Source organism: Carassius gibelio, chromosome A11 (genome assembly GCF_023724105.1).
Source record: "Carassius gibelio isolate Cgi1373 ecotype wild population from Czech Republic chromosome A11, carGib1.2-hapl.c, whole genome shotgun sequence".
In the NCBI taxonomy this organism is placed as follows: Eukaryota; Metazoa; Chordata; class Actinopteri; order Cypriniformes; family Cyprinidae; genus Carassius; species Carassius gibelio.
The window spans coordinates 7,962,449-7,982,568 of NC_068381.1; the positions used below are offsets into that span (position 1 = coordinate 7,962,449).

Genomic DNA, 20,120 nt, shown 5'->3' on the forward strand with positions numbered 1-20,120 from the left:
TGCTTTAGACAGTGGTTGCCTCATACTATTATCTAAATGTTTACAGAGCAGCAGCAGGGGAAAACATTGCACATTTTAACTGTGACCCTCCTCTGATTTAAACCAGGTGTTTGGTGCAGTGTGTTGGAATAAGCTACTGTGTAGCAATTGTCTAAAATGATCAGTTTTATCTCAAAATGCTGATGGTCCTGACACTTCATTAATTAATTAATTAATTAGTATGAAGTTTACTTAACAGACTTAAAAGTTCATAATATAGCAGTAAGCCACAAGAGACCAATATATAAACATCAATAATATAATATAATATAGCTTATATATGTTTATGATTGTGAAGCAACATAGCAACCTAAAGGTATTGTTTTTTTTTCTGAAATAAAATATTAGTTGAAGTGTTTCATGCAAATAAAAAAAAGGAAATAAACAGCAACATGTCAAAAAACAAAACATAATGAAACATAATGACACACCAGCAATAATCACTATACAAGATAGGCTAATAGGGCTAGTTAATGCTTGTCTAGACCTAAAATTATTTGTGCCAAATCTACATTGCTGTACAAAGAACAGAGATTCCTCAAAGACAACAGCCCAGTTTGAGTGAAAATCTATGCAGCAACATGATCTTGGATTCCTTTCGATGTGGCTCATCCTTAAGCTTGTCTTTTCATGAACAGACTAAAGTGTGAACAAAGCCTTTAGTCACAGAGTCTCCCTACAGATCTTTTTTTTTTCTTCGGTACTGCCTTTTAGGCTTCTCTTGGGTTTTTATTCTCACAATATAAAGTCAAAGTTGTTTGAATAATTATGCAGGGACAACCACAGGGGGAGTCAATCTGCAGGTAACATCAAATTGAATATTTTGATTGGTAAATCCTTTGACTGTGCAACAGTCTGACATTTGAGATGATGATGAATGACTTATGGTCTAACTCGAAGTACTTCTGACGTAATGCTTTAAACGCCTGTTTAAAATGTCCTACCACAGTTGTTTCTTCAGCTTCTATCATGATAAGCCCTTCAGTAAGATGTAGCTACTCAGTTAAATTGTTAAAAGAAAAAAAATCTGTTTAACATGAAGTACTAATAAAGTCAAAAATGCATCCTGACATACATTTATAATGCTTTTTAAAAACATTTTATCTACTGTTATTGAAGAGTTTTTGAGTTTTTAATCAGTCCTTCAGATCTGTGGAATGTTAGCTATTTGTTTAGGGAGTCAGGAGATAGAGATAGACAGTAAAAGGGAGATAGATGGTAGGTAGCCTACATGAACCTTGTAAACCTGCGAGGGAGGGGGAAGGAAAAAGGAGTATGAGAGAATGAAGTAGATAAAAGATGAGGTCATCATGGTCCCTGCCACAGACAGACATGGTAGTAAGTAAATAAAATAATTTATAAAAAATGTTTAATGTTCTTTATACGCAGTTTTGATGTGACAGGAATTGTCTCCCTAATAAATAGATATGCTTCAAAAAGAATTTTACTAAGGGTAGAATTGCTTCTTGTGGTAGAAGCAATAATATAATATAATATAATATAATATAATATAATATAATATAATATAATATAATATAATATAATATAATATAATATAATATAATATAATATAATATAATATAATATAATATAATATAATATAATATAATATAATATAATTCACGGTAGTCCTGTATTAGATGATTTTATTCTGACCTTTTATTTTGTAGATATTTAAGGACTTTTATTATGTTTGTTCGTAAGCTGTTGAGGAGAAGTCACGTGACACAACACAAATTCGACGGTCATATGATTGTAGCTTAATTTTCGTCATGGCTGTGCTGTACTTCAGTCTGCTGTTCCAGCTATTCATCTGTCTTGTTTTTTCTTTACCCACAGGTCGAAACTCCATTTGCGGTTATAGGGTGAGTTGTGGTTTATTGTGTGAATATTTTTAAGCTCTTCGTTGTAGGACCTTTAAGACAGGTTTGACTAAATGTAAAAAAAAAAAAAAAACATTACAGGAAATATACAATAATAATAATAATATTAATTAAACGTACAAAAACTACTTCCACTTGATTTTTGCACCTATTGTCACTCTATTACTGTAGTGATTTGGGCAAGTAACGTTACCTTAGTAACTTACATTTTTGTAGGAGCAAAATAAAAAGGAAATTATTCTATAAACGAGGAAGTAAAAGCTATTATTGTTGTATCTCTCCACTGATAATGGATTTGTTGAATCTCTGCAGTCATGTCCTGCCACAAATCCTTCCATGCTGAACGTTCACCTGGTTCCTCACACACATGATGATGTTGGCTGGCTCAAGACTGTGGATCAGTACTACTATGGAGGTGAAGTTTGGCTCATGTTGAATTGAAAGTGTTTGTTCATATCTTGCATTGATATGTATGTAGTAGATCACATTCTTCATGTGACTGTCCAATGATTTATGTGTTGCTTGTCATATGATAATGGCAGTGCATTGGAGTGATAAAACGTAATGTTTAACCTTACAGCATAACACAAAACGTTTTGCTTGTTCAGGCATGTCAATAAACCACAAACCTCAGTTTTTTAATCCAGTCACTGTTTTTTTCAGACCGAAACAACATCCAGCATGCAGGAGTTCAGTATATTTTGGACTCTGTAATAGACCAGCTACAGAAGGATCCAGCCCGAAGGTTCATCTACGTAGAGACGGCCTTCTTTTACCGCTGGTGGAGGCAACAGAGCCAGAGCACACAGAGAATTGTAACACAACTGGTCAATGAGGGTGAGGAGGGCATTTGTTTTTAGATTAGAACATATATTTAGAACACATTTGTGACCCTGGACCACAAAATCAGTCATAAGGGTAAATGTTTTGAAATTGCGATTTACATCTGAATAAATAAGCTTTCTATTGATGTATGGTTTGTTAGGATAGAACAATATTTGGCCGAGATACAGCTATTTGAACATCTGGAATCTGAGGGTGCGAAGAAATCTAAATATTGAGAAAATCGCCATTAATGTTGTCCAAATGAAGTTCTTAGCAATGCATATTGCTAATCAGAAATTTACTTTTAATATATTTACGGTAGAAAATGTACAAAATATCTTCATTGAACATGATTTTTACTTAATATCCTAATGGTTTTTGGCATAAAAGAAAAATCAATAAATTTGACCCATACAATGTATTTTTGGCTATTGCTGCTAATATACCCCAGCAACTTAAGACTGGTTTTGTGGTCCAGGGTCACATTTTTACAAAAATGATTCTAAATCTAATTATGCTAAAAATGTGATGTAAATAATTTATTTTCTCACACAGAAACTTTATAATTATTTCCCCCCGAATATTTTTGATCAAAGTGAAAAATGTTTTTCACCAATATCATGAATGATATGATTTTCTTTCTTTCTTCATAGGTCGTCTTGAGTTCATAAATGGTGGCTGGTGCATGAGTGACGAGGCCACCACGCACTACAGCGCGGTCATAGATCAGATGACTTTGGGTCTGCGATTCCTAAATGACACTTTCGGTGAATGCGGTCGCCCCCGGGTGGCCTGGCACATCGACCCGTTTGGACATGCCCGAGAACACGCCTCCATCTTTGCTCAGGTAACCATGGCACATTATTTGGGAAAAGTCGTGACTTAGTGGTTAGAGAGTTTGACTCCCAACCCTAGGGTTGTGGGTTCGAATCTCGGGCAGGCAATACCATGTTTGAGGTGCCCTTGAGCAAGGCACCAAACCCCCAACTGCTCCCCGGGCACCGCAGCATAAATGGCTGCCCACTGCTCCGGGTGTGTGTTCACTGCTGTGTGTGTGCACTTAGGATGGGTTAAATGCAGAGCACAAATTCTGAGCATGGGTCACCATACTTGGCTGTATGTCACTTCACTTTCACTTATTTGAGCCTGGTGTGAATGGGTGGCATAGTGATGCTGATGACTCTTGAATTGTTTACAGATGGGCTACGATGGTTTCTTCTTTGGCCGTTTGGACTACCAGGACAAAGCTCACAGGATGAAAACCAAAGAGATGGAAATGCTCTGGAGGGCCAGTGAAAGCCTGACTCCGCCTCTCGCTGATCTCTTCACGGGTACTAATCTGTAAACTTGCTGCTTTTGCTGTTTGATTTTTCAAATTCTCCCATAGTACAGGATCAGCCCTTTCTGTTCCTTGATGAGTTGTAGATATCTATACATAATTTAGATTTAAACCCATTCAAAAGTTTCAGGTCAGTCAATGATATATAATTGATCTTACAGTCCTTGAACAATAGGGCATGGGTATGTGGAATAGTGAATATTTGTTGTCTTAAATGAGGAGACAAATGTTTGGGACTTTCATCTCTAAAGGCGTTCTCCCCAACGGCTATAACCCACCCGAGGGCTTCTGCTGGGACCAATTGTGTGATGATGCTCCCATAAGAGATGACCCAGATCTTGAGGACTACAATGTGGATGAGATCGTACAGAAGTTTTTGAATGCTTCCTATAAGCAGGTAAATAAACGGCATTGCAGAAATTCTCAGTGCAGTCGATCATATGTAAAGTTCACGTGTCTGTGATAAGCATGGAGGTGCCACATCAAGAGATTTCTGTTCCCAGGCTGCCTTTTATAAGGCAAACCACATCATTATGACCATGGGTTCAGACTTCCAGTATGAGAATGCCAATCTCTGGTACAAGAACATGGACAAGCTGATCAAGTATGTAAATGCCCTGCAAGCTAAAGGAAGCAAGGTGAATGTGCTTTACTCGACACCATCCTGCTACCTACAGGAACTCAACCTAGCCAACCTCACCTGGTTAGTGTTCATATACATCTAATACAGTCGAATATGGCATTTTGAGCTGTCCTTTGGTACTGAAAAAGAGGATCTCCTCATGTGATTTTTTTGTTTTTCCTGTACTTTCTCAGGCCTCAGAAGACAGATGATTTTTTCCCTTATGCTGATGATGCTCATGATTTCTGGACGGGTTATTTTACCAGTCGACCAGCACTGAAGTTATACGAGAGACTGAGCAACAGCCGGCTACAGGTGATGCCTACGGCTTTCTTCTCTAGAAAACAAAACCAAAAAACATGTCTACAGTGTTTTTTTCTTTTTTTCTGTAATCTGTATTTTCTGATTTTGATCTTCTAGACATGCAACCAGTTGGAGGTGCTTGGTGGGCCCAAGTCCAAATCGGGACCCTTTGGTGAAGGGGACAGTGATACTATGAGTAAGTCTGCATCTGTTGTAAATATGTCACTTCTGTTGGCTTTAATCGATTGCTCTTTTTGACATTTTGACTTGTCGTTCAGAGAGGGCGATGGGTGTTGCCCAACATCACGATGCTGTGTCTGGGACAGAGAAACAGCATGTGGCTTACGACTATGCAAGGAGACTGGCTACAGGCTGGGCACATTGTGAGGTACAAAAACATAAGCTGTCATTTATTCTACAAACCACATAAGAACTTTGAAGTAACAACTGTAAACACACTAGCAAATACATAGTAATGGACAAAAAACACCCTAGCCACTCTGCCTTTCATGTTGTAGGTGCTTGTTCTTAATTCTCTGGCTATTCTCAGTGGTTCTGAAGCTCCACGTGTGTTCTGTGAGAATCTCAACATCAGTGTGTGTCCCCTTACAGAAAGCAGCCATAAGGTACAATACACAGATTTCACTGAATGTGCTCATACAATAAAAAGCCCATTCGCTATTGAATGATGATCTTTCTATTTCTTATTTGCTCTCAGTTCTCTATGAATGTGTACAATCCTCTGGGCAGGACTGTAAGCTGGCCTGTTCGTTTGCCTGTCAATGGTTCAGCGTACAGTGTAACCGATGCAAACGGGAGAGCAGTGGAAAGTCAGGTTGGTAATGTGTTTATATAACTTAAGTGTACATGCTACATTTATGATATGAAATCATCCTGTCTACTTCTCCTGTTGTCTGTCAGGTGGTTCCACTGTCTAAGTCCACACAGGAAGTAAGGCGGAACAGGGGTTATGCTAAAGGTGAGCTAGTTTTCCAAGTTGAAGCTCCTCCTCTTGGCTACACTACATACATCATCTCCATGCTTCAAGATGAGCCTCCAGCATCCAGAGGCAAACCCACAGCCGCTCGCTCCATTCAGAACAAGGTCAAATCCTCGCTAATCTGAGATACTCAAGACAAATACCATGTCAAGATATTAAGAAAATGTAAATGGATTTTGTTTGCTAAATTTAAAATTGCTAAATTAATTATCCTTCCTTAATTAAAATATTAATTAAAAATATTAATAAATTTTTTATTTTATTAAATGTAATAAATATATATTTTTTTAATTAATAAATATTTTATATTAATACATTTTAATAAATATTTTTGGAATTAAAAATAAGAACGTTAAAAGAATATGACAAATTATTATGCTTGTGTGAATACTCATACATATGGTATTGTGCTTAACTCTTATTAGTATCAAACAGGTCACCTGCCTTATTTTCCTCATTCACAGATTGCAAAAATTTGATGTTTTGTTGAATTTGTGTTGTGTTTTGCCAACCAAGAATAATTGGGGTGAATTGTTTTTTTTTTTACTTTTCCATGCTTCAATTAGCATAAATAATAAATCTGCTCTTCTGTATGTGTTTTAGTTCTTGAAGGTGACCTTTGACGACACCACAGGTCTGTTGAGCAGCCTGACAAACCTGGAAACGAACCAAACCATTCGACTCACTCAGAACTTCTACTGGTCAGTTTAGGCTGTCCCTTCCAGTTTCCGTCTACCATAGTATACCTTCACGTTTTTGACATGATTGGATATATTACAGAATTGTTTTAATTACCGTGGAGTATCAGTAAATACAATGGTATGTTGTATGTTAATGATTTAGTATGTATCAAAAAAGTGGATCGTACAGAAAATAAGGAAGTAATGTGTGTTTTTGTGCTTTTTGATAATCACAGGTATAATGCAAGTGCTGGGAATAACAAGGAGAGCCATCAGACATCGGGCGCTTACATCTTTAGACCGAATTCTTCAGACCCCTTTGTCATTAACAAGACTGCTGTAACACAGATCGTTACAGTGTCCAGCACAGTTCAAGAGGTAACACAGTGGTTCAGCCCATGGGTGTCTCAGGTTGTCCGTTTGTATGAGGGCCACAGGGAACTGGAGCTGGAGTGGACTGTGGGACCCGTGCCTGTTGCGTGAGTCAACACACACACGCACACATTTCTCTGGATTATAGATTTGTTGTGAAAATGAAAGGAAGGCTTAATGGCATTTCCTCTCTTACGATCTGCTCTCTCTCTCTTTTCAGAGATGGTTTAGGGAAAGAAGTGATCACTCGTTTGGACACAGACATCAAGTCCTCTGACTATTTCTACACTGATTCAAATGGCAGAGAGGTTCTAGAGAGACGGTGAGGAGATTAAAATAAATTAGAATTTTATTCAAACATAAAAAAAATTATATATAACTGTTTTTATTATCATTTTAACAAATTAAGCAGACTTTGTGAGCATAAGAGACTTCTTTCGAAAACATTTTTGAACAGTAATGTACTGTTGTTGGGAAAGTTATCTTGTTGTTTTGTCATTGTAGAAAAGATTATCGGCCAACGTGGGAACTGAAGCAAACGGAGCCAGTTGCTGGGAACTACTATCCAATCAATTCTCGCGCTTACATCAAGGCAAGTGTCGCTCAGCCAATCATGTCAGCTTTCTTGTCTTTATTTGGATCATATGTTTATTACTTTGTTTTTATATTTTAGGCACAGTTTAATTTTATTTACATTCTCTTTCATTTGTTATCTTCACCCTCGCTCTCTGTTGTCACTAAGATTTTCATAAACCGACTTGAGCCTAACCTGTCAGGAATTATAATATTTCTGTGTGCATTTAGGATGACAAGCATCAGCTGACAGTGGTGACTGATCGCTCTCAAGGGGCCAGCAGCCTCTATAACGGCTCGCTGGAAATCATGGTAAAATAAAATGATCGTCCTTTTTCTCTGTCAGTCTTTTTCAGTTCAGTTTAAAACAGAAGGTACAGTGTATTTTCAAAAAATAAGACTTGGAGAACAAAAACTAAAATAATGAATTAAAAATTACCATTTTTTTTCCAGACTATAAGTCGCACCTAAGTATAAGTCGCATCAGTCCAAAAATACGTCATGACGCGAAAAACAAAAACAAAAAACATAAGTCGCATTCATTTAGAACTAAGGATCAAGAGAAAACATTACCGTCTACAGCCGCCAGAGGGCGCTCTAGTTACAGTGGTAGACTACAGGAGCACTGAACAGCATAGAGCGCCCTGTCGCCGCTGTAGACAGTAATGTTTTCTCTTGGTTCATTTCTCTTGGTTCACGTCAAATTAATTTGGATAAATAAGTCGGAAAATATGGTAAAATAAATAAACATACAAATGGGTATGACACGGTGTTCATTATGTATAATTTCGAAATAGGTAAAGTGGAAATAGGTGATTTTCTTTTCACACAATATTTCTCTCTCCACATATACTTATAAATATACACTTAAATATATACATTTTATGTATAATTAAATTAATGAATTTATCAATTTTTATTCTTAGTTTTGTGTTCATATGTATTAAGTGCCTCCAAAAGCTTCTTTTAGGACACCATATTAAAATATATATATTTTTTATACATAGTTTTGTAATAATATAGGAATATTATATATATTATTAATCGTGACATGGTCTCAGTATGCTAACAGCTAATCATCAGCTCTCTCTCAGCTGCACAGGAGACTGCTGTATGATGATAATAGGGGGGTAGGAGAGCCTCTTTCTGAGCCGGGAGACTTTTTGGATGGTTTAGTTGCCCGAGGGCGTCTGCTGCTGACCTTAACTCCACCAGACACGGCCGCAGATGTCCACAGACCCCTCGCACAGGGTATGGTGCTCCAACCCCTGCTCTCCTTCCAGGACGGCACACCTTCTGCAAACACTAAACTGGAGGTTTGTAGAGGGTCAATAGATGGATGAAGTGAACTAGTTTCTTATCATGAGCTTAAACTCTGCAGATGACTGATGAAGTAACCTATCATTCCCTCTTACCCATAGTTCTCTGGGCTTCAGACTGTTCTCCCCCCTGCTGTTCACCTGTTGACACTGTCTCAGTGGGATAAAGACACGGTTCTGATTAGACTGGAACATCAGTACCAGGCCAAAGAGAGCAAAACGCACTCGCAGCCTGTTACAGTAAACCTACAGGTAAACACACATTTTTCATTCCCACTTACAAAATAAATAAATCCTGCTGCAGTCAAACACTAATTGTGTTTCTAAGGGCTGTATATAAAGTCTCTGGACAAACATCCAAAAATGATTGTCATTATGAAATATGACGTCATGCAAGATCCCGTCGCCCATCAGAATCCCAACACGTTGTTGTAAAATATTTTTCTTATGCATTTAGCGCTGTGCTAAGCTAGATGGATAATCAGTTGCTAACTGAAAACAAAGTGCAAATGAACGTTTTTAGCTTGAATAATGTAATCAAAGTAATTTAAAAGACATTAGTTAACAGGACTTCCATCTAAGATATACACCAGAAAGTGATTTTTCTGTCATTTATAATCAGGCAGCAAATATGTAGTCTCAGCCAATGAAGTCTAAGTCTCTTTGGAGTCTAAGGGTGATAGGGTCTGACATGACTGTCAATAATTGTTTTAATACAAATTTGCAACCTTAATATTTTTATGTTATAGATAAAAAAAAAAAAAAAAAAAAAAAGCAGTATAAGGCACTTAAAGCAGTGCATTACCTATTGTGAATGTAGTCAACCTAAAGGGATAGTTCACCCAAAAATGAAAATTAGATGTTTATCTGCTTACCCCCAGGTCATCCAAGATGTAGCTGACTTAGTTTCTTCAGTAAAACACAAACTATGCTTTTTAGCTTCAGTCGTTGCAGTTTCTCAGTCATACAGTGCATGGCAAAAGGTAACAGAAAAAAAACATGCAAAGACAAATCCAAATAAAACCCTGCGGCTCGTGGCGATACATTGATGTGTAAAGACAAAAAACGATCGGTCTGTGCAAGAAGCTGAACAGAATTTATATAGTTTTTATTTTTTTTTTACCTCTGATTCAAACAATGTCCGAACTGTTATAACTCTTTTGAACCAGGGGGGCAGAGTTTCATATTTTATTGAAGCTTCCCCAGGCGACGCCATTGATTAGCAGATCCCACAACGTTGTTGAACAACGTTTTGAGGAATTGGAAATAATTCGGTATGTGGCAAGTATGAAGTATTCACTACATATGACATTTATCCACGAAATTTTAATAATTTATCCATTTCATTAAATAATGAAGTATGGGTAATGGGGTATCTATATTATTGGGGGATGGGGAAATTATCATGAAATTATATTTGCAATGGAAGAGAGAAAAAAAAAACTTATCTCAATGCATTAACTTAATATGACGTACAGGCGTTAAATTTTAAAATAAATAAATACCATGCTAAATGACAAAATAATTAATCAGAATACTTACCTAAATTTGCTCCTGTTCACGCTCGCCGTCTCTGCAAGATTCGGTGGGTGATTCAGATTTCTTTTGGCACAGCGATTAGAAGACTTACAATTGTCAGACAGGTTGCTCACGTCACATCTACGTCATCAAGCTCAGTTTGCGCAGTACGCTCGACCCCCAGGAAGTGCGTGCTTCTAATTGACTTCACTTGTCTCCGTTGAATCCAATGGGGTCGCTGTGTCCATTTCTGTTACCGTCTATGTTGTGAACATGCTTCACAGCAGCAGGAGTGTGAGGCTTCTTCTTCTTGCATTATGGCAGATCGCAGACTTATAAGTGCATTACCGCCACCTATCTCTCAAATCATAATATATATTAAAAAAAAAAAAAAAAATCATAATTTGTGTTCTCCAGAAGAAACAAAGTCACCTACATCTTGGATGCCCTGGGGGTAAGCAGATAAACATCTAATTTTGATTTTTGGGTGAACTATCCCTTTAATATTGATTGCCTTATTGCTTATATTAAATTAGAAAAACTGATAAATCATTTTAATATTAATAAACTTTGTGTGTGCAGAAGCTGTTTTCTACTCTCGATGTGCTCGGAGCGTCTGAGATGAGTCTAGGGGCAAATCAGTGGAAAGAAGACATGAAACGCTTGCAGTGGAACACGGGTAACAAATGTTAATTTCTCTAATTTTTTAACAAATTATTTCTCAGATATACAGTAATTAAAGTGTTTTTCTTTCAGGTAAGACATCAAAGCCACTTCCTCTCAGTGCCAAAGACCCCTCACCACGGGAAGTGACACTAAACCCAATGGAGATCCGCACTTTCTTGTTACGAGTACAACCGCTGTAGAACTGACAACCTACAGATCACCACAAGAGCAAATCAGAGTGCAGCTCTGGAGTATCCAAACTTGAATCCACTGAATCATTAAGAGCTCATCTACACTGCATCATCCAACTAGAACTGGTCCTGGGGACCAAAAATCTATCAATCAGTTTTTTTTTTGTTTAATTTTTAAATTTGGATATGGATATTCTTCACACATCACTTGGCCTTGTTCCTAAAGATGTATATGATCCTTTTTTTTTTTTTTTTCTTCTGCATTTATCTCTTGGGCTCTACTTTGGTTAGCCACTGGCCAAATGGGCATCATGTAGACACAAGATCTACTGTTCATTTGTGCAATAATTTGATTGTATTTTTCTACTGTGTCTTTCATTTGAAAATTAACACTTTTTAATGAAATAAATTTAATGATCAACAATAAACAGTTTTTAACTGATACATGATGTGTCTTGCTCATGCTGAATAGAAAAACAAACATTCACTTAGGCAAAAAATAAATAAATGTAAAATGTAGGGTAAAATGATTTAAGACAATGTGTGTCTATGCATCGCCAGAAAAATGTAACCTGCAGGCTGCATCGCACAATTCCAATTAATGTAAAACAAGTTTAGGTGCAAATCTGGACACATCCAGACATGTGTGATGTTTATCCAGTAATAAGAAAACCAACTAGTCCATCTTTTCCTCATTAGTTTCTTGCTCAAGTTCATGTGAATAACAGCATTTGTCTCCATGTGTACATGTTCCCTAATAAAGGAAGAAAACACATTAGCTTTGTTAGGTAAAATAGCAGTTTTGATTTAATATGTATGAATTATTGCTTTTCTGACTACTAAATTAATGAATTAATCGTATACATAAAACATTTATTACATGTTTTAGAATAAAATACTGACTAGTTTGGTAACAACAACTTCAATGTCAATTGGACGTACCTTTCGAAACTTCTTACAGGGCAAGCTTTTGAGTTGAGAGGAGTCTGTGATCGGTTTCTTTCGTTTACCCTGAAACTGTTTTCTTTTGTCCTTCAGCTCCGAAGAGATTCCTCCACTTAATAAAAAAAAAAAAAAAAGATAATTTACACGTTTAAGTTCAGCTAAATGATTTTGCCACTAACCTTAGCAGTAAGACCCACCCAGCGTTGGCACGTGCTTTTGGTCCCCAGTTGGCTTGTGGGTTCTCCTGGAAGCGTGTGAGGTGACGTTTCCGTGACTGAGGGTTTGCGTCTTCTCTGATTTCAAAGCAGGCTTGAAGACTACATGAGAGAATATGGTAATAGAGTTGTATATTCTAACCTAACCTTAATTAAACAGCAATTCAACTACACTAAAAGGTACAGCAATATACACAACAGAGATTTTAATATCAAATAACCAGATTAAATTAGTATTAGGCATTTGATCCTTACGTTGGCTCTGCGGAGAGAATGTGGTGAGCAGGACTGGTTTCTGATAAGCGCTCTCTCTTCACGGGGTTGGACTTTTCCTAAAGCATAAAAAAAAGAGAAACTACATTAGAAAATGAAGCAGAGGTTCTTAAGAGTGTATGGTGACCACTTACCCAGCAGCGAATGAGATCCCATAACACCCCAGCAGGAGCATCGGTCTTCACTGCATTTTTACAGGCGTGAGAGAGAGACACTCTGTACCCAGCATGCATGAGAGCTGACCTACACAACAAGAACAAAGTCTATTGACCCAAAACTCTTGATGCTTCAGAAGTGTAATCCAAGAAATATAATTTATGCATTTCTTTACATAAAGGGTGAAAAGTCTTTGACTGGAGGGGATTTAATTCAAAATATCTTCATTACTCATCTGAAGTCGAATGATATTCTTATGGGTTTAAAATGACTTTAGGGTGAGTAAATGACAATTTTTATTTGTGGGTGAAAACAGGTTGAATATGCATGTATTGCATGTATCGAGTTTACCTGAACTGCAGCATGGGCGGCGTGTTGCAGTGAACTGTGCTGCTCAAATGATCTAAAACATAATACAGAGGAACGTCCTGCAGTTCCTGAAACACGCAACTCACATTATTAGCATGCATTCGCTAATCAGAGAACCTAAGCTGTTATTACCAGGAGACATTTACCATGTTATAATCACGCTGATGTTTATTAATGACTGACCTCGGTCACCATGCTAAGCACCCCCTCGATCCGCTTGGACGTTCTGAAGCGGGTGGGGTTCCCTGAAATGGCCCCCAGAACTTTCTGAACAAATGTAATGTCATGAATAGGCTCCGCCCAGATGGGACCGCCCAACTAAAAACACAGAGACAGGAACAAAGAAACCAACACATGGCGAAGGACGAAAAGTTCATGGTTAATATGTACTGTACAGTTATTTTTTTATTCAGTGATGCACTGATATTAAAATTCTGGTCGATATGATAAGATAATAATACTCTGATAAATGACTGATATAAAAATCCTACACTATTTTGTCAGAATATATGAAAGAGAAAACATTCAAACTAAAATTATCCATTTTAAATACTACAGAATAGGCATTTTAACTTCCCCAAACATTAATATTATTGCAAATTAATATTAGTTAATTTTGATTTCATAAAGATACATTTAACAGAGTTATAAAATGACTTGTTTATATAATACATATACATACATACATACATATATATATATATATATATATATATGTGTGTGTGTGTGTGCAAAAACAAAATGAGATGTTGATGAGCAGAATTAAATGTCCAATATTGTTTGATTCATATCCAAAATCTGATACTGATATATTTAAAAAGTGTCTAAAATCAGGAGATACTGTATATGGGTAGGGGATTCATGACGTATCAGTACCACCAACTAATCAAATTTCAAAGGAATATTTTACTTTGTTATACTCATAAGAGGAGATATTAATAGTTCATACCTGGTGCCTCTGTCTACAGTGTTCACAGTTAGGCCCCACTGGTGGTCCATTGGCTGCCGAATACTTCATACTGTAACAAACATATAAATACACTTACTGAAACACATAATGATGATGAAAGCACAGAAGCAGCATTGAGAAAAAGCGAAAAGATCAATCATAGAGGTAGAAATACTGACTGTTTGCCTTGGCTCATCTTCTTCCCCATCCTCTGCAGATGAAACGCACCACAGCCGACACAGTTATACAGCAGCGCATGCTTACTGTGAAACACACAAAAACCTGGACTTACTAATAAGATTATACATTTACAATAAATGTTTGGCGTCTGTTAAATTTGTAACATATGTGAAAGAGTCGCTTGTGCTTGCACGCTGCATTTATTTAGGAAAATACAATAAAATCAGTAAAATTACTATTTTACTTTACTATTTCAATACATTTTCAAATGCAATATGTGATGCCAAAGCAGATTTTTTTAGCAGCCATTACTCCAGGATTCATTACAGGATTCTTTGATTAATTACATTTTAAAGAACAGCATCTATTTGATTTTTTTTTTTTTGCAACATTATAAATATCTTTACTGTACTAATTTCTTAACAACAAAAAAAAAATGTGTATACAATTACTAGCAGCTATTTTCTCTCTATATAGAGCGAGTAAACTCTGTGTTACCTTGCAGAGTTTTTGACCACGACCTGGCCTGTTTTGACTCTGACGAATACACGAATGTAGAAATCTACACTCACGCTCAAGAGAGGTTCAATGTAGCGCTGATACACAGCTGCTCTCTGATCTAAACTGTGCAGAATTATACGCAGAGCCTAGAATCAAAAGCAAAAAGTGTGTGATTAAAACATGTTATGATACGAGTTTCCTTTATTCCATCCATTCACAAACAGCAGTGAGCCCATCTTACCATCTCATGACAGTATTTGGACTTAATGGACATAGAGCCATATTTGCTGTAGCAGGTCTCCCCGCTATTTCCAGCCATTACAGCCATGTCCGTACAGGTGACACAAAGCAACCCTGACAATAAGAGAGAGAAAATACTGTATATGTGCCAAATAAATTCAGATTGCGGATGTGAAAGAACAGCGACAGACTCACCACCCTCACTGACGGCCTGCACAGCTGCGTCCAGAAACGGAGACGGGCTGCCATAGGGGTCAAGATCAATGACATCATAGCGTTCCTTCTTCCCTCTAACCTCATACATCACCATACTGGAAAGACGTTGTTATACCAGGGTTTAGGATGTAACAGGATCACCGTAGTTATTGTTAACTAATAACATACATTTTTCGGTAATTAAAAAAAAAAAAAAAACTTTATTTTTATTAAACATTAAAAAATGTTTACAAATTAGGAATGAAATACTAAAATTACAAAAAAAAGCTTAAAATGACAGAAATAAAAAATTCAAACTGAAAATAAAAAAAAATTACAGTTAATTAATATATATTTATAATATATTCATGTACAATTTAAAATATTAATATTTCATAAATAAAGATATACTTTAGTTGTCAATACATGTGTGTGAGGGAGTTTGTGCTCTGACCTGGCATCTCTTTGGCTGGCTTGCAGTATGTGGGACACGTTGTTGTGTTGTGCATTGCGGGCGATCAGGGCAGCAGCTTTAGCGGAGTAATCATTAGCAGTGATGCTCTTCAGGCCTGGGACCTCCAGAGCAAAACGTACAGAGCGTAAGCCTGATGCCGCCAAACCCTCCAGCACACGCAGACCTCGCTAGAGCAGAAAAAAGAGAGAGAAACTATTCACATTTATTTATTTGTCAGACAGTTTTAGCCAAATTGATTTATAAATATGGGGGAAAAAACAAGTGACTTATATGAGTCATGGTAGAATACATAGTAGAAAAAACAAGACAAAATAATATTACATAATTTAAATTATTTTTGAATAAAATGACATTATTAAATAAATAAATTTATATGAATTTATGTACTGTAAAGTTAATCGGATTACAAAATAAAACTGATAAAATATATACAATGAAAAACATACATGAAAAAATAGAAATCCTGCAATGGCCATCAAATGAACGTTTAAGTACTACAATTACTAAAGCTAAAACTTAAATAAATAATAAAAAAACAAGATAATTTATTAATTAAGAACTATCTAATAAACATGACTAGGGCTGGGACAACGCGTCGAGGTCATCGATGACATCGACGTATATGCTCATTGATTCGTCGACCTGTATTTATTTCTCTAAAAAACGTTTGCAAAACGTTAACCTTATGTGCGCTGAATATACGCGATGGCCGGATCAACATTCTGTTATATAACCAATCCAGGGGTTTTTCTGCATTGATCTTTTATTTTGGCAGCTGTCAAAGCCTTATTTAATCGGTGAGTGATGTAGAATAGAATGACTGCTGTGCCTGACAGGGTGCGTACGAGAGAGAGCCCCGGCTGTGCGTGCACACTCACAGTCTTCAAACAAAACGAGCGCTCTCTCTCCCTTGTGCATATTAATCAAAATCATTAAACATGATAGAAAAAGGAGCATTCAGAGATTTTTTTTCTCCATGACAGGCTACTGGCTCCCACTGTTAATTTTTGGAAAAGCATTCTCTGTATTAGCTTAAAGCCCTCAAGTTTACATTGGTTACTGTATTCTTTCAATTGCTCTAAACCAGTATTTTGGGTGACCTTTTTTATTGAATGCTAGACATCAAGTTGTTGTTATTTTCATCTGAAAGAAGAACTTTTTTCAGTAAGCTAGGCCCTATGTGTTCAGTTAGCTTGTTTCAGTAAGCTATGTGTTTTCAAGGCTTCAAGGTTTTATTGAATGCTATCTCTATACAAGTGCAAAGTAATGCATTCTTAGTCCGTCTTTTATTTTGTAATTTTAAGAGCAATCAACATATATTGCAATGTTAAGGAATTCATGTTTTTTTCATTCAGATATGTAAATCAACATGTATAAATTGTTAGTAGTCAATTAATGGGGAGATAATCGAAATCGAATCGGTCTGAGAAAATTAATCGTTAGATTAATCAATGCATCGAAAAAATTATCGCTAGATTAATCATTAAAAAAATAATCGTTTATCCCAGCTAGGGCTGCAACTAACGATTATTTTGATAATCGATTAATCTGTCGATTATTTTTACGATTAATCGATTAATCGGTTTATTTACTTATATTTTAGTTTTTTTCCATTTTTTCCCCAAGTAAATTATTAATAAAGGGTCTTTATCATTCAGCATAGATTTTTAAGAGATTTTAACCATTTTGCATTGTCATATCCTCATCAAAAATATACCTGGAGTTGTTTTATTATGTTAGTAATCCTTTGTCGAACTCTTCTGCAATCAAAACACTGACCCATACTCTAGCAAAATTCACAAGGAGATTTCAAATATTGTTTTCACCATGGCAGTCCTTAGAGCTCCTAAAGTAGTTTAACATCCCAAACAAAGCTTAAGGAATCTTTGAGAACATATTTTCACGAAGTATAAGGATAAAACAGAATAAAATTGCAGTGCATTGTATTTTATTATTTACTGGGAAAAAGCTTTATAGCTTACGCTGTGAAATTGTAAATAATCCTTCGAAAAAAAAGTGCCAATGGCATGAAACCTGAATGGAACTCACAATTTAAAGTAAAATCCATCAGAAGGTTGTCCAGAAAAAAAAAAATTGGGACACACACAAAAAACCTGCTGTGTGAAAAAGAGCAGTGAATACTTAGAAAAGAAGTGCATTTTAAATATACTCAAACATTTACCCATCTCATCCAGTCTTAATTAGGCTGCAAGTCTGAATTATGAACTGGTAAACGACAAACTGATCACATAACATGTTTGTAAAGCTTTAAATGTTAACTGTTAAAAAGCAATGTTATCAGCTTGTACGACTAAACATTTGCAAACAACCTTGTACTGGAGAATCTGCACAAATAAAATTCTTACGGGCCGTTCACATATCGCACCTAAAAACGTGTGGAAAACGCTAGTCGCGCCGCTTTCTCCTTCTTTCCAAAGCACTCGGGCACAAGCGCCCCTGAGGCGTCTGCCTTTGCTAAGCAACCATGACGTGCTTTCTCCATGACGTGCCCTCTCCATGAAGACCCGGAAATTTCAGCAAAGGATAAATGGATGCGGTGTGGACGCGCCTGGAAAAACGGGCGCATCGCACCGCGTGCGTGTCGCGACCGCGTCGCTTCCATTATGAGAGTGCATACTGCGCGCCTACATAGGAAATAACGAACTTGAGCACGCAAAAGACACGATATGTGAACGGCCCATTAAACAGTTCAGTAGTGCAGAGTTTACAGGTTACTCTTCATTTTGAAGGCTCAAAGTAAAGTACTCCCACTTCCCGCTGAATGCTGCAGAGACGCTGTTCGGGAAGCACGTGACATAAAACGAGGCCAGCTATTGGCTCTTCGCTACTTCACCTGCTGTACTGGCTGATTAAAACCTCCGGTGGCTCATTACTGCCACACTTTGGTCACCGCAGATTTGAAATATGCACGAAATGAGCCGCTTATGGCAAATAAAATTTATTTAGCGACGAATCGATTACTAAATTAGTTGACAACTATTTTAATAATCGATTTTAATCGATTAAATCGATTCGTTGTTTCAGCTCTAATCCCAGCCCTAAACATGACAAGAATACATAACAAAATAATTACAAAAATAAATCAAATTCAAAATCTTAAGCAACACTATCAAACACTGGTAACTGGCCCGCACACACACCTCACATCTTTCCCCTACAGATGCAGTGATGTACTCTTTCTTGTCACCCTCATCTTCCTTTTGCTGCTCTTTTTCAGGCTGTTCTGATGCTTCTTGGTCCTCTTTTCCATTTTCCTCCTCGGAGAGTCGAACCACAACTCGATCTTTCTCACCCGGGACCAGAATCCGGACGCCCCTCTGAGCCAGCTGCTCCCTGGCAAACTCTGTGATCACCGCACATCTGATCACAGAAGGTATATGGCAAGTTTAAAGGCAAGATGAGAAAACAAACCATGACAGGATGTCACACTGGATGTCGTACTCACGTTAAATCTCGGTTGAACTCCTGCACAGGGTTGTAGAACACCTCATTAGCACTTGGGAATAAAATGGCAGCCTTTCCCTCCCTGACCACTGTCTCCCCTGCTAAAAGCCCAGGGTCTGTAGATGAGGTGTGACTGCTTTCTGTAGAGCTGGAGGGATTTGTGTCTTCCACAGATACTGCACTGGTCGTGTCCTCGGATTCTTCAGGCTCTTTCTTGCCGTCCATCCTGAATGTTTTGAAGCCACTTAAAAACTGTTCTGTAGTAAGGGTCTGGAGGAAGGATATTCTCTTCTTAGGAAGTGCTGAAGACAAATCAATACACCTAAAGGATACCTGAAGTATAGTTCTTGGTAACATCTACCAAAACACAGCCTTGTGACCGGTCAACGAAACTTTTGGTTTGGTTTTTGTTCTTTTTGGAAAAGATTTTGGTTAAGAAGCGCTTACAAACTCTTACATGATACATCAATTTACTTAAAATAAATAAAAAAATAAATAAATACAAGGATTTCACATTCAGAATGTAACTAGCCAGGCTAGCATTAAAATTTATCTCGCCTCAATTGACGGCTGATTATCCTTCCTAAAAGATGTTTAAGTTAAGCCATAGCAAAACATTCACGAACAAAAACAAACCGGATCGCAAAATGTACACTAGTGCAGAGTCCTGACAACTGTTAGCTGAAGTGTTTTGAGTGAAAAGTACCACGTGTAACTCAAGCTGAATGTGAACTACGGAAGCCTTGTAGCAATCAAATCCTGACAGAGACGCCAGTCACTGCGCACGCGCACGCGCAAAACGCTACAGTGTAAAATAAAGGCACCGA

At 37.1% G+C, this 20,120-nt stretch overlaps 2 protein-coding genes across 2 annotated transcripts; one reads left to right on the forward strand and one right to left on the reverse strand.

Annotated features, from left to right (window-relative positions):
• The first annotated feature begins 1,751 nt into the window (after positions 1–1,751).
• Positions 1,752–11,774, forward strand: man2b1 (mannosidase, alpha, class 2B, member 1). Its single transcript, XM_052609518.1, has 22 exons — positions 1,752–1,904; positions 2,235–2,337; positions 2,586–2,759; positions 3,401–3,594; positions 3,946–4,078; positions 4,338–4,483; positions 4,590–4,789; positions 4,903–5,023; positions 5,129–5,207; positions 5,290–5,399; positions 5,530–5,637; positions 5,730–5,846; positions 5,933–6,115; positions 6,615–6,712; positions 6,928–7,170; positions 7,284–7,385; positions 7,568–7,655; positions 7,868–7,948; positions 8,731–8,952; positions 9,058–9,207; positions 11,056–11,152; positions 11,230–11,774. The coding sequence occupies exons 1-22, from the start codon at positions 1,812–1,814 to the stop codon at positions 11,337–11,339; spliced, it is 2,952 nt and encodes a 983-aa protein (XP_052465478.1). The 5' UTR covers positions 1,752–1,811; the 3' UTR covers positions 11,340–11,774.
• LOC128022202 (tRNA (guanine(26)-N(2))-dimethyltransferase) lies at positions 11,145–20,042 on the reverse strand. The gene is made up of 15 exons (XM_052609519.1): positions 19,295–20,042; positions 18,990–19,209; positions 15,808–15,995; positions 15,354–15,469; positions 15,160–15,272; positions 14,916–15,064; positions 14,417–14,500; positions 14,238–14,307; positions 13,472–13,606; positions 13,271–13,356; positions 12,898–13,006; positions 12,746–12,822; positions 12,473–12,592; positions 12,273–12,387; positions 11,145–12,084 (listed from the first exon to the last, which is right to left on the reverse strand). The coding sequence occupies exons 1-15, from the start codon at positions 19,648–19,650 to the stop codon at positions 12,007–12,009; spliced, it is 2,016 nt and encodes a 671-aa protein (XP_052465479.1). The 5' UTR covers positions 19,651–20,042; the 3' UTR covers positions 11,145–12,006.
• Between the last annotated feature and the right edge of the window lie 78 nt (positions 20,043–20,120).